This window comes from Lissotriton vulgaris, chromosome 5, assembly GCF_964263255.1.
Source record: "Lissotriton vulgaris chromosome 5, aLisVul1.2, whole genome shotgun sequence".
Classification (NCBI taxonomy): domain Eukaryota; kingdom Metazoa; phylum Chordata; class Amphibia; order Caudata; family Salamandridae; genus Lissotriton; species Lissotriton vulgaris.
Window position 1 is genome coordinate 1,155,972,623 of NC_141693.1, and position 15,230 is coordinate 1,155,987,852.

Consider the following 15,230-nt stretch of genomic DNA (forward strand, 5'->3'; position numbering starts at 1 on the left):
CTTCCCAGTGTAAGAATTGGCTTTTGTAGTTTGGTTTGCCCTGTTCCCATCATGCACTGGGACAGGAACAGACTAATTTGCATACAGCCAGGTTCTGAAACCGGGATGGTGCAGTGAGCTAAAAAACGGTGTTGGATCTAGCCCTGATCTCTTGACTGGGTGAGAGTTTTCTGCTTAATTCAGAGACTCTGTCCCTCACCACCCCTTGTTGTAAATATTTTTGTCCACCCTAAGCGTGGAAGGGTATACTCAGACATGAGTCCCTTGCTCATTGCACCATCAGGATTCAAGCAAACCGGGCCGAAGACGGCTGTAATGCCAGAAACCGGTCCCCGGGAGCTTGTTTCCTTCCCAGTGTAAGAATTGGCTTTTGTAGTTTGGTTTGCCCTGTTCCCATCATGCACTGGGACAGGAACAGACTAATTTGCATACAGCCAGGTTCTGAAACTGGGATGGTGCAGTGAGCTAAAAAACGGTGTTGGATCTAGCCCTGATCTCTTGACTGGGTGAGAGTTTTCTGCTTAATTCAGAGACTCTGTCCCTCACCACCCCTTGTTGTAAATATTTTTGTCCACCCTAAGCGTGGAAGGGTATACTCAGACATGAGTCCCTTGCTCATTGCACCATCAGGATTCAAGCAAACCGGGCCGAAGACGGCTGTAATGCCAGAAACCGGTCCCCGGGAGCTTGTTTCCTTCCCAGTGTAAGAATTGGCTTTTGTAGTTTGGTTTGCCCTGTTCCCATCATGCACTGGGACAGGAACAGACTAATTTGCATACAGCCAGGTTCTGAAACTGGGATGGTGCAGTGAGCTAAAAAACGGTGTTGGATCTAGCCCTGATCTCTTGACTGGGTGAGAGTTTTCTGCTTAATTCAGAGACTCTGTCCCTCACCACCCCTTGTTGTAAATATTTTTGTCCACCCTAAGCGTGGAAGGGTATACTCAGACATGAGTCCCTTGCTCATTGCACCATCAGGATTCAAGCAAACCGGGCCGAAGACGGCTGTAATGCCAGAAACCGGTCCCCGGGAGCTTGTTTCCTTCCCAGTGTAAGAATTGGCTTTTGTAGTTTGGTTTGCCCTGTTCCCATCATGCACTGGGACAGGAACAGACTAATTTGCATACAGCCAGGTTCTGAAACTGGGATGGTGCAGTGAGCTAAAAAACGGTGTTGGATCTAGCCCTGATCTCTTGACTGGGTGAGAGTTTTCTGCTTAATTCAGAGACTCTGTCCCTCACCACCCCTTGTTGTAAATATTTTTGTCCACCCTAAGCGTGGAAGGGTATACTCAGACATGAGTCCCTTGCTCATTGCACCATCAGGATTCAAGCAAACTGGGCCGAAGACGGCTGTAATGCCAGAAACCGGTCCCCGGGAGCTTGTTTCCTTCCCAGTGTAAGAATTGGCTTTTGTAGTTTGGTTTGCCCTGTTCCCATCATGCACTGGGACAGGAACAGACTAATTTGCATACAGCCAGGTTCTGAAACTGGGATGGTGCAGTGAGCTAAAAAACGGTGTTGGATCTAGCCCTGATCTCTTGACTGGGTGAGAGTTTTCTGCTTAATTCAGAGACTCTGTCCCTCACCACCCCTTGTTGTAAATATTTTTGTCCACCCTAAGCGTGGAAGGGTATACTCAGACATGAGTCCCTTGCTCATTGCACCATCAGGATTCAAGCAAACCGGGCCGAAGACGGCTGTAATGCCAGAAACCGGTCCCCGGGAGCTTGTTTCCTTCCCAGTGTAAGAATTGGCTTTTGTAGTTTGGTTTGCCCTGTTCCCATCATGCACTGGGACAGGAACAGACTAATTTGCATACAGCCAGGTTCTGAAACTGGGATGGTGCAGTGAGCTAAAAAACGGTGTTGGATCTAGCCCTGATCTCTTGACTGGGTGAGAGTTTTCTGCTTAATTCAGAGACTCTGTCCCTCACCACCCCTTGTTGTAAATATTTTTGTCCACCCTAAGCGTGGAAGGGTATACTCAGACATGAGTCCCTTGCTCATTGCACCATCAGGATTCAAGCAAACCGGGCCGAAGACGGCTGTAATGCCAGAAACCGGTCCCCGGGAGCTTGTTTCCTTCCCAGTGTAAGAATTGGCTTTTGTAGTTTGGTTTGCCCTGTTCCCATCATGCACTGGGACAGGAACAGACTAATTTGCATACAGCCAGGTTCTGAAACTGGGATGGTGCAGTGAGCTAAAAAACGGTGTTGGATCTAGCCCTGATCTCTTGACTGGGTGAGAGTTTTCTGCTTAATTCAGAGACTCTGTCCCTCACCACCCCTTGTTGTAAACAATTATGTGTTAAAGCATCACTTCAAAAATTACACACATGAAAGATACAATGCTATTTTGCAATAAGCTAATCCTCATCTTTTGGGAACAGAGTTCACAAGCAAAAAGAAAAGAAAATGTGAGTGCAAAGTGAAAAAAGAAGACTTGGCAAAATAAAAGAAACGTAATTATAGAAAATACATCTTTGCAAATTTTATTGTCCTGATTGGCATGTTTTGTTCAGTCACACGCCTTCTGTTTTCATGGCACTACAAGTAAAATAGAACAAAATTCTGCCTCAATCACGTTGGGAGCAGCGGAAGGGCACTGATTAAGTTGAATCAATCAGTGCTTGGTCCCTGCTTCACAGAGAGGAACGGAAATTATGTTAGGCGTGCCTTGACAAATTACGAGGCTGTAAAAAGAGTGTGACTCAAGCTAACAAATGATAAGCAACAGGGGGGCTCCAATCTATTTTTTGTTAACAACAGTGTCTTGCAAGTGAGATGCATACACTAGTGCATACTCTCTCAGACTGGACCCTAAAAAGCAGCCCACACACAGACATTTCCGAGCAACCCTCCTGGCATTGCCTGACTGCCCTATAGGCCATTCCAACCCTGTGCAACATCACACTAACCCTCCCTGAGAATCAAAAGGAAGAACTTGGCCATTCACTTAAAGCTACGGCATTTATGAGCCATGGTGTTCCCCTCTCTGATCTGTGAGGACAAATATTCGATGACCCTGCCAAAAGGACAGTACATAATACCTTCCACTCACTCCTGGAAATGGCATTTGTGAATCACGGTATCAGTACACACTGAGCAAGAGGAAAAAGATGCTCTGACAATGCCACAGCCACTGCCAGTAAGTTGACCATTGCAGTGTGACATGGGACACTCAAATTGTGAGATTTACAAATGTGTTCTTTTTTAAAAGAAGATCTAATAAAAATGAGAACTCCCCACTGGTGTAATTTTAAGCATAGAAGTGGGAAGAGGCATTGGACAGTGCATGCACTTCAAAAACAAACACTTTAACTCAGTTTTCATGTCTTATTTCCAAAATAACACTATACCTGAAGAAGGCTCATTTCAACCATTGGTCAACATGCAGATGTAGTAGACTCGGCATAGGTAGATATTCTATCTACAATCTAAATAAGATATTGTGAAATGCTGTATGCAAATGTTTTCCAAAAATGTGCTTTCAAATTGTTCACAGCATTGCAGCCCCAGGAGCCCTCTGCCACATTTGTAGGTACAAGCAAGGTTGGGTGGAGTTAGGCCGACTTTCCCAATATCATAGGTAAGGGGCGCAGCACACGGCCCCGGCTCTGTGTGCTCCTTGCAAGTAGGTGTATTTCTAGTTGCAAACACAGCCTGAGAATGGGATTAGGCAGGAGACGTGTACAGCTGGGTAATCATTGTACACCCAACTCGAGTGGGTTACAGTTTTAAGTGTAGGATCAGGTCCCCAGCTGGAAGCATCTGTGCCGTTAACTGGCTATAAAGTCACATAAGCAGGGATGCCCCCAGGATTTGTCTCATCTTAAGAGATAACACTGTTAGTCCTTCAGCAGTTGTTGTGAACTGGTCCTTCTGTTGTGTTCTTGGCATCTTTCCAGTCACGTACTTCAAATAAAAAGAATGATTAAGTGTAAAGGCAGAGGGCAGATGTATCTCACTCCCACGGGCAGATGTAGCTAGTCACTGTCTGCATGTCTGTCCTGCTGTCTTCTGAGCTGTGCTTGTCTCTTTGCAGGTATGGGGATGCTGGCCAGCGTGTACACGGATGATGAAGAGAGAGGCAATGCCATGGGGATTGCGCTCGGAGGCCTCGCCATGGGAGTTTTAAGTCAGTGAGATGAACAGAGGGAACGGCTGTTTTCCAGCGGGGAGGGGTCGTCTTCTATCTCAATGAGTGTATCATTCATAGCATTGGCTGTTCATGGCATTTTATATGTGGTATGCTCTTTAGGATTACATAGCGGCAGCAAAGCACTGAGATGCCTTCATCCACTGCACAGGCAGCATGTCAGCGCTGATGGGTATTGGTAAGGCTTTCCCTGAGTGTATGTGTCTATATACTGATATGAAGACAGCATATCGAAATGAAGTGTTCGTGGGTGCCAAAGCACAGCCACATTGTGTTCTGGGTTACCCAAAAACTACAGCAGAATCTGCTTCAGGTTCATATTATTAAACAGTGCTGTCCTGTGCAAAGAGATGGAAGTGTTCCAGAGGGACAGCACACCTGCTGTTCTGACCCTGCAAGCTTTCATGAACATGCCAGCATAGGTCACTCACACCCATCTGAACCAAAGTACCCTTTTAACTCTACAGGACCTTCAATCATACATGACCATGACGGGCTTTGATGGAGTGGCGCACAAACACAGCTTTTGCAATGTGTTTGCACGTCTGCAACACTGTTTGTGTACAGGCCTTCAGAAGCTCGAATTACTGCAGAATGGACATGAGAGTAGTGGCTGGAGTGTCAGGTCATGACGTCACAAAAGAACGCCCCACCTTACAGGTATTATACTTAAAGATGAAGCCTTGAGAGGTCTCAGAGAGACAGTAATTGTAAGAAGGGCAGCTTAGAATTTTTTTTAAAGAGACGCCTGGCTCACACAGTTCTATTTTTTAGGTAGCGTGCATGCATTGCCTACAAGACCTGCTGTATTCACTGAAATGACTTTAGTCCTGCCTGTTGCTTACCATAAGTTTATTCCAGCATTGTTCTTCTATGCTGCCTCCTAGATTATGCATGCAGCTGATAGGTCATTTCCGTTGAAGACTGAGGCGCACCGGCCAAGTACAGTTTCCTTATGCTTTCAGGGCTTATCTGTTGTTTCGGAGAACTCTTTTTCTTCTGCTGCACTACAAGCCCACATCGTGCCATGCGTGTTCAGGTTTAACAACCCTCTTTGTTTTGTAAAAACATAGGGGCATATTATCAAGCCTGTGCGCTAAAATTATCGCCGCTTTATCGGCCGAAAACGGCCGATAAAGCGGCGATTATGGGCTTGATAATATGCTCTGTTGAATTCCAATCGAAGCCCATGTTAGATGTCTTCACATCTAACATGCGCTTCGATTGGAATTCCATAGAGCATATTATCAAGCCCATTATCGCCGCTTTATCGGCCGTTTTCGGCCGATAAAGCGGCGATAATTTTAGAGCACAGGCTTGATAATATGCCCCATAGTTTCCTGCTCGTCTCTGCCTATTCTTCCCATGCAGTGCCCTCCGCCCACGATCACCTTCCATCCCTGCTTGGTTAAGTTTTCATTCCAATGCAGAACATGAGCCATTGCAGACCCTCCCACTTGCCCTTATTCTTGGAAGCCCAACTCGTGCCTTCAGTTCCATGCTTGTTTATTTAAGCACTCTACTCAGTGGTGGCTCCTCCGGAAAGGTGGAGGAGCGTTGCCACACTGCCTGGCTCAGAGCCAGCAAATGTAAAATAAAACCATGCTCCTGCATTGTTTTATTTTACATCTGCCGGCTCTTAGCCAGCAGTGTTGGAAGGGGCAATGCTTAGGCATGGGAGGGGGGAGGGGAGTGCTACGTGCAATCCACTCCCTAAGTGCGCATATGTGTTTTGGCCAGCCATCTCAGGCCGACCAAAACACACATGCCCACTTAGGTTTTCTCCTGCTCAGCTGCATTGAGAAGCCGAGCTGGAGAAACCCCACAGACTCTGTGGTCTGATTAGGGCATCTTTCCTGCATGCTCAGACCAATCCCCCTGCTCACTCGCGTAGCTAGGGGGGGGGCGAGGGGGGCGGTCCGCCCCAGGCGGCACCTTTTGCTGGGCGGCACCTTTTTTGAGGCGGCCGCGCGGGCCGGCACTAACTGTCTGGACTGGAGGCCGAGGTTCGTTGCGGCCGCCTCTGTGACTGTAGGGCGGCGGCGCTCTTTATTACACATGATCATCATCACTTCAGCACAGACAATTTCTTATGGGATTGCATGGCATAAAGAAGTCATAAATAAATAAATACTGTAAACTTGCTGTCGGACCCAGTAACGGTTCGAAAAACAACATTGTGACGACCGTTGTCTTGAACTTGGGCCCCCCTCCCCTTCCAGCCTCTCTCATACTAGTCCTCCAGGGCCGTCAATCCAGTGGTAGCGTGCGCGGCGCGTGAGAGCGCAACCAATGACGGACCTGTAAGGACATTTTTGGCCAGCCCTCGCCGCACCGTAGCAGGGTGACGCATTATGCGCTCTCGTCGTGTCGAGGAGTGCGTGTCGTGGAGACCATTCTCTTCTTGCCTGACTGCATACTGTCTGTGGCTGCGGCACTTGATGCAGCAACAACTATAAAATAATTCATTTCAAGGTGAGCTGGTGTCGTGAGTGAGATTGGAGTGGAGAGAAAGAATGTGACCGTCCCGGCGTCCAATTACAATCATTGCACCTGACCCGAAGGCACCAAGAAGAAGGTGTGCCTTACATCATGCCTTCCAGGCTGTCTGTATGTGCACCGTGCACATTGGTGAATATGAATGTGTGCCTGGCATAGGGAGTTTCGTCGGGCTGTAACCGTTTCTCCAAAGGTACATCTCGCTCCGTTTAATTCCAACGCTGCTAATTAAAAGGTACTTTTCGAGCAACCGGCTCTGACTGGATTGTGCAACCACGAGGTGATGAAACCCCCCTTAAAAGAGGGCGCGTGCCGTGCCGCTCCAGGGCATGCCTTAATGATAGGCGCCTCACCAGGGAACTGCAGGCCGCAGCCCAGCCGCCCAGCCTCGTTTTGGTGCCTGGAACCTGTTCGCTCCTGGCAGCCATGATCTATGGCTCCTGTGGGCTTGGTCCACTTCCAGCCAGCTGTTTTGTGAATTCCAGAGCTCTGGGAAGCAAAGACACCACAGGCAGTGCTTTAAATGGGCCGGTACTCACTGGTACGGAATACCGGCACTTCCAAATTTTCTAGCCCTCAGTGCCGGCACTTTTCTTTTGTCAGGGAGAGTATCGGTACCCTGATTGGTGGCACAGCAGGCTCCGGTTCTGTATCCCCTACATTACAACGTAGGACAGATGCCGCCACTTTCCAGATCTCGCAATCACACTGAGACACTGGCAAAGTCCAGAGGCGCCCTCTGCAATTCCTCACACTGCAGGGGTTTGAGAGGGCTTGTTTCACACGCTGTGATTAACAGAGCAGGGTCTGGCCAGACCTTGCACTTTTGATTAAGTGTGTAGCGACCATTCAGCTACAAATGCTTTAGCACCCCCTCCCCTTCCGTCAGGTGCATGAAATAGCCTGGGCTGGTGCTGCACTGGCCACACTTAAGCGAGTGGCAGTTCCACACTATCATCGACCTTTTGTTTTAATATTTGTTTTTTTACATCACAGAAGCTGCTTCCCTTTGTGTGCCCCATCAATGAATCGCTGCATTTACATAACAGCGAGGGATCTGTGGGTGTGAAAGTAGCCCTGCTAAAGAGCAAAGCATAGCAGGGGACAGTGCAGTACTCCAGAAAGAAGCTCCTGTGATAACTGGCAATGGATCTGGCTTTGGGGGGGGGGGGGGACGAGATGATGAACATAAAAGGGAGGGGAGGGAGGGATGTAAAAAGGTGAGGTGACGGCTGAAGTTAGGATTGGCACTTTTTTTCCAGTTAAAAGTATCAGATAGTTGTTCAGTTCTGAAATTGGGGCTTTAAAATTGCATTTTAACACAAATTAGTGCAGAATTCAAAATCTGCTGTATTTCTTGTTAACTTTCATTATTGTTTATAAATATATGAATGTATGTGTACGGAAATGCTTTGGCACTTTTGAAGTGATTGAATAATTTATAATTTTATTTACTGTTATATATCATATGTATCATCAGGTCTTGCCCTTAGCCCCGCCCCTAGCCCCCTCGACACACCTCTAGCTCCTTTTAATGAGCACCTGCACTTATTTTTTCCCATTTAAAGCACTGACCACAGGTCTCACCTCAGAGCGCGAGCATGCTGCCATATTGCACTGACTGGAGTCACGGAGTCCATGGGTCAGGGAGGGGCCAATCAGCTGGCCTCATTGGCTGAAGCACCTCTTCTGATATCTTTTAGGCATTTGCTCAGTGTAGTGCATACTCAATAAACAATATTGTTTTCTCTCAGTTCTGATGAAATCCCGCCCATGAATATTTGGTAATTTGACTTGTACATCAGCGCAGACTGTTACTCTGATATACGTTTGGTATACCTGCTCCGAAACACTTACACTTTAGAAACATACCGCCTGATTCATCATTCATATTTGCGCTCGCAAAGGGCCAGATTCTGAGAATCTGGCCCTTTGCGAGTGCGATTTTTGCATTTGGGATTCAACATCCCAAATGCAAAAATCGCTATTTGCTAATTCGCATATTTGCGAGGATTTACATTTAAGGAATCTCAATTTGAGATTCCTTAAATGTAATTCATTATCCATTTTACAATTGCGAAATCTCAATTTCGGGCCGCAATTTACCGCGAGGTCAAACCTCGTGGTAAATTGCGAAAACTCAGAAAAATGCATTTAAATGCATTTTTCTGAGTTGCACGTTACACACACACATGTCCTTTGGACATGTGTGTGTGCAACACCTGTGTTAATTTCCATTGCAGGGGTGCTACAGGGTGTCCTTTGGACACCCCTGGCACCCTTGTACTCGCAATCTCATTTGCGATTAGCTAATTGCTAATCGCTAATGAGGAATGACTCCCCATGCATTCCTATGGGCCTTTTGGCCCATGCATGGGGAGTTATTCCTTATTTGCGATTAGCAATTAGCTAATCGCAAATAAGGAATCAGTGGGAATCGCAATTAAAATTGCGATTCCTACATGATTACCGTTTTGCGAGTCTCAAATAGCGATTCCTTATGATTCGCTATTTGAGCCTCGCAAAACGGCCCGTTCATGAATCCGGCTGATAATGAGGAGACATCTCTTCGAGGCGCACACAGTGGGAACTTACCTGTGCTTTCCTAATTATAAACCATCCTGTTTAACTGAGTGTTTAAACACAATCTAGGACTAAAACAGGCAATCAGTTGAGGGCTCCAGTGTAGCACGTAGTTGTTGAGCGACCAGGAAAGTGTGCGCCCTCCTACCTTATTATGATAGTGATCTCACATGTCTAAAGAGACCCTGAGCTACCTTCAAATGTGAACTCCCTTCTTTTGGTCACTGTATCGTGAGCTGACAGTTATATTGCACTAACTCCTATTTCAGCTGCGTCCAAACTCCCTGCTAGGGGGATAACTTGCCCCTGCCGGGCCTCCAGACAGAAGGCTGCTCGGAGCTCTTTCCATAAAGTAGTTATGGGGAGAAATCCAGCTTGGCAAACTTTTTGTGCCGGCTCCCTCCTACCTTTCACGAGTTCCCTCTCTTACCTTAGAGGAACACCCCTGGGTTTAACTGTCGCCCTCAAAGACACCGTTCTGCCTATTGCCCCCATCGCAAATGTGCCCTTTTTTTCAAGCTAAGAACCTCCCAAACTCCCTTCTAAGGTGAAATACTCCTCAATAAAATGGACTCTTTCCTAGTTCCCTTTAAATGTGAGTTACCTCCTAGATCTGTCGTTTCCATGTCTTCTTCCTGAGCATAGTTTCTGTCATACAAGGTCTCCCCCAGCTACCCCCTGAGGTGAATCTAGGGATCAAGTGATCTTCCAGGCTGCCTCATTACAGCGTTCTTCTTCCTAGGTTCCGCCAAAAACGAGCTTCCTTCAAGGGACATCTTGAGATGAACTCCCACAGGCCAGTCTATGTCTCCCCTTCACACTTCAACGGAGGGGTGCACCCCTCGTCAGCTGCCCTCGTCAGCTCACCGTCCTTTTTCCCGAGCACCCCCCCCCCTCCCAAGGGGCGGCAATCTGAGGGGTAGCCCCAGGCGCCACAAGCTCTAGCTACGCCCCTGCCCCTGCTGCTCTGCAGCACGGGAATTGAATGGGGGTCTGGGTCAGGAAACACAACCTGACGCTGGAGGTGTCTGGCTGTGCCAGCAAAACGTAATAAAAAAACTATAAATTGTATTCCCCCTTCACCCGAGCGACCCCACCCGCCCCACCACCCTTTCTTAATGGCGGCTGCTGCTGACTCTACCCTACAGGTAGCAGTTGGGCATATGATTAGTCATTTGTGTTTCAGATGTGACCGTTACACCAACTGGTATCATCTGCATACAATACAAGCTGGACTGATACACATGAGTTTACAGTGAGCTGACGCAACTACTCTGTACTTCACAGACACGTGCCTCTCCGAAGCCCTGTTGATATATATCTTACGGACTAATTGTAACACAGAAGTGGCTTGTTAGGTATATTGTTAGAATTGGGGGTCTCTAGTTGGCTGAGGTAGATACCTTAGTCCAAATAGGGACCCTTGCTTCTAGTCAGGGAAAGGAGAAACACACTCTTAGATAACCCCTACTTGGCACGAGCAGCCAGGGTTATTTCCAAGGCAATGTGTAAAGTATTTGCAACCACACTCCGAGTAACACAGTGATAACACCACAAATGGACACCACACTGATTTAGGAAAATAGTGGTATCTTTATCAAGAAGAAATACGATGAAACCAAATGATAAAAATATCCAGCATATGCGTATTCAGAATATTTCACTAGGCCGGTTATTAGGCCAAAAATCCTTTGTAGTTTCTGGCCGTATTAATGAGCAGTTCATGATGATCTAATGCAGTCCTAATGCAATACTATGCAGTTCATAATGCAGTTCGTAAAGTGGAAAAAAGACAGTCCTTAATGCGGTTCATGAAGCAAGTAATAATGCAGTTCATAATGCAAGTACTAATGCGGAGCGTAGAAGCAAGTAATGATGCAGTTCGTAATGCAAGTACTAATGTGGATAGTAAAAGCAAGTAACAATGCAGTTCGTAATGGAAGTACTTATGCGGATCGTAAAAGCGTATAATAATGAAGTTCATAATGGCGGTACTAATGTGGATCATAAAATCAATTCGGCACTGTTCGTAGTGCTAGTGAAGGTCTCTATGCCACTCTTGGCTGACTTGTGGTCAGCGGCTGCCAAAATATGTCCCCAATACGGTTATGAAGGAAACAAAGTACTGCTCCACAATCCGACCCCGGTACTGTCACTCCTCAGCGAGCACAGGCCGCGATACTGACTTGAGCAGAGGTTCGCTCTGTAAAGATGGGAAAGGCCGAGAGCGGTCTCTCGTAGCACGCACTCTGCCCCAGACGGCGACACACGCACGCTTGCTGAGCGTTACATGGGGGGAAATCAGTCTCCCTCTCCTCTCCTCGTGGCTTGGGTGTCACTCTGAGCGGCTTCGGGTTGGCGGTGGCTGCTCCTCGCAGTGAGAGTCAGGCTACCAGGCGACAGCCTCGCAGCTGATTGGCTCACGGCACAACTCAGTTGATCTTGGGCAAATGAACTCGGACCCATGATGATGAAGGTTCACAGGTCTCTCCTTGGCAAAGGCAGGCTCGGGCCGGCGGCGGTGATTTCTCACTGCCCCCCCTTTGGGACGCCGGTCCTGGCCGATGGCGATAACGATCACAGCACTTCCGGTCATGCTGTCGATCGAAGCAGAGCACAAGACTGCTCCGGGGCACACAGTCATGGGGCAATTCTCTCGAAGGTCTCAGGATGCAAAAGGCACACGTACACAGTGTCGCTGAGACACACTTGGAAAGTTTGATGTTCCTGTGTTTCCACAACAGGGAGCCAGCTCCTCTCAGGCCCTTGGAGACAAGTTACTTCAGCACACAGCAAAGTCCTTTAAAGCTGGGGGACACAGCAAAGTCATCTGTCCTCTCCTTAGTCAAATCAGCAAACTGCAGGCCAACCCCAGAACACACAGCAAGGGCAGTCCTTCTCTTCAGTCTCTTCAGCTGTTCTTCTATGGCAGAGTGTCCTCTTGATCACAAAGTAGTTTCAATCCTTTTTCAGGCTTGAGTTCAGTCTTGAGTTCAGTGTTTTCAGCTCTCACATTTATACCCCTAAATGCCTTTGAAGTCTTTGTGTTCAGGGGGCTCTGAGCCCGGTCCAAACCAGTTCTGGGTGTCTTTCTGCCAGTGTCCACCTTCTTCCTTTGATAGTGAGGGTCTGGGTCTCAGACAGTCTGCAGGAGGTGGAGCCATTCATTTGTGGCAGCAGCACAACCCTCTTCGCATCAAAGGGGCTACTCCTCCCAACATACCAAATGCAGGCTATTCTGTTGCTGTCTCACCTGCTCCTCCCTGGTGTCAGGACACCTCCACAGACCCTGTTACATTCAAATCCAGACAATCAATACACAACCAGGCAGAGGCATGCAGGATGGTTAGGACAAGAAACCAGCCACTTCTAACAGTGTGGTTTATAAATACACAATTTAAAAACTATCTTCACAAAAAGATGTTTTATTAAATTCTGAGTTCAGGCACACTAAACTCCATCTCTCCATCGTATGCCTATGGGAAGATATGCTGGAACCATGTGACACAGCATTCCCCATTTTGTCCTATGGGCAAGATGGCCTTGCAACAGTGAAAAACACATTTGGCAGTGTATCATGTCCTGTCAGGACATGATACACACCTCAGTGCATGTCCTACCTTTCACATACACTGCACCCTGCCTGGTGGGTACCTTGGGCATACAATAGGGGTGTCTGATATGCATAAAAAGGGAATGGTAAGGCCTGGCAAGTGGGTGCACCTGTCAGGACAACAAGGCAAATAACAAACTGTGAACAGGCACTGCAGTGGCAGGCCTAAGATCTCTTTTTAGGGCTACTTGTGTGGGTGGCACAATTAGTGCTACAGGCCCTACTAGTAGCATTTGCAATACCAGCCCTAGCAAACGTAGTGCACTTTACTAGGGACTTTACTAGTAAGACAAACATACCAATAATGGACAACCAATTACCATAACACTTTATACAGAGAGAATATGCACTTTAGCACTGATCAGCAGTAGTAAAGTGCCCAGAGTTCTAAAACCAACAAAAACAGGTCGGAAACAATACAGGAGGAAGGCAAAAAATTCAGGGATGACCCTGCAAAAAGGGTCAAGTCCAACATATATCTAGTGTTTTGACGTATTAATAGAGAATTGGTTCTAAATGGAAAACGTTTCAATTATGATGTAATTAAACGTTGCGTTAGGACATGGTTCACAGTAATAGGCACCCCATTTCTATTGACCGTGACTGACATCGACCAACACACTCCTTGGTTATTGTGCACATACAGTCATGATTGGACCGAATTTGGGTATAACAGACTTGGCTACATGTACTATAGCAGCCTGGCATATACACTTACGATGTGTTACCCCCCTCACCCAACATGATGGTTGTTGTCAGTAGACTAGCGGCTCCCAGACAAAAGGCAGATAAGAGGAGTCTTCACCTCATTGTCTCTGCCGGCATTATTCCATTGGTAACAAACAAGTGGACGTCTGCCATCCTACATACTACCGAATAGTGAGTATTAAAATGGTTTACATACCTTCGGAGGTTGGCCCAGATGGCCCGTAATGGAGACTGATTTGCGTATTTTTATTCAACATTACATAGTATGTGGAGTAAATTGAGCATGTGACGGAGTGGAGCAGTTGTAGTACTTCGGCCCAACTAAAAGTAATTATTGTTGTTTTAGTAGGTATTTGGAATGTGCATGGCACATCTCAGTGCATGGCGGGTTGCATGTAATTGCCCGTCTTTTGGCACAGATTGGCATGTACTCCCTGGGATGCGTGTCAGCCATTTACTTTGGGAGAAATTTCATGGGTGGTATGAGGAGGTAATTGCATGTACCGTGTATTCTTTCCTCATGAGTGTGATTGTTTTCTAATTATCTGTGAGGCTACACGTTTATATACACATGCGGTAGATCTATTAAACCTACAGAGCCCACATTCCCCCGCTTTGGACTCTTAGAGTATAGCACATATTCCACCACTGCATGTGGGCACTATAGTTTTCCCTACATACTCGTGATTGAACATGGGAATGTGTTACCCCCTGCCAGATATTCCTACAGAAATAAGCATGTGATTATAAGCGCAAGACTTAGACAAGCTAGACATACACTTTTGAGTTACATCACCTTTTTAATTGAGATGACGGCCTCATTTGAATGGCAAATGCTACAGGGTAGACACACGCTTTTTGCTTCTAGTTAGGGAGCACAGTGGCTGTAAACCACTGGATGATGTACTGAATTACAACATCTGAGAAAATAAGATGAGCTACATCAACCAGGCTTTATACTGAGCTATTATTTACCTGGACAATATACTGTGTTATATAATTCATGCCCAAATTACAAATGTTATGAATCATTGACCTATAGACCAAATTTAGCCCCGGAGCAATATACATCCCTAGTAAATATAAAGCGCTAAAGTCCTTGCTAGCCAATATACTGAGCTATAGCTCCCAGGCAGTATATTGATATATATTCCTTTGTCAATATACTGAGCCAAGGCCCTGCAGTACTTCATACCGAGAGGTATGCACATTTCTCAAATGCAACATTTCAAGCAATAATCCAGCTGGGTAATATACTGGCCACTAGGTCTATACAATATATTTATCTGTAACCTCCCTGTACCTCCTCATGCTGTACACTGTTCCACCTCTTGCCTCCCCCCACCCCCAGGTGCCCCTCCTACTTATTCCCTTCTCTCTCTCTCATGCTCTCTCTCATATCTCTCTCTCATGCACTCTTCCCGCCTCCCTCATATTGGTTCACTTCAGATTTTCAAGCACAGTTTCTTTCACGTGTCTTTTGAAAATGTCCGTCCCACAAATCCACGCTCTCCTCCTCTTCTTGGGATATCTTCTGCATACACAGCTGCATCCTCTGTATGCATTTGTGGCCTGCTGTCCACTTCTCTCTCTTTCTCACACACTCTTTCTCCTCCTCTGTCTGGAGTTCATTCACCAATTTGACAACAAACTACCTATCCCTCTCTAT

The 15,230-nt window shown here is 46.8% G+C and overlaps 1 protein-coding gene across 1 annotated transcript in view; it reads left to right on the forward strand.

Moving 5' to 3' along the window:
• The window catches only part of SLC18A2 (solute carrier family 18 member A2), a 532,773-nt gene that overhangs the window by 376,598 nt on the left and 140,945 nt on the right, over positions 1–15,230 (forward strand). The window contains exon 6 of the mRNA XM_086922918.1: positions 4,045–4,137. Within this exon, the coding sequence (XP_086779044.1) occupies positions 4,045–4,137 (93 nt within the window). The remainder of the gene's footprint in view (positions 1–4,044; positions 4,138–15,230) is intronic.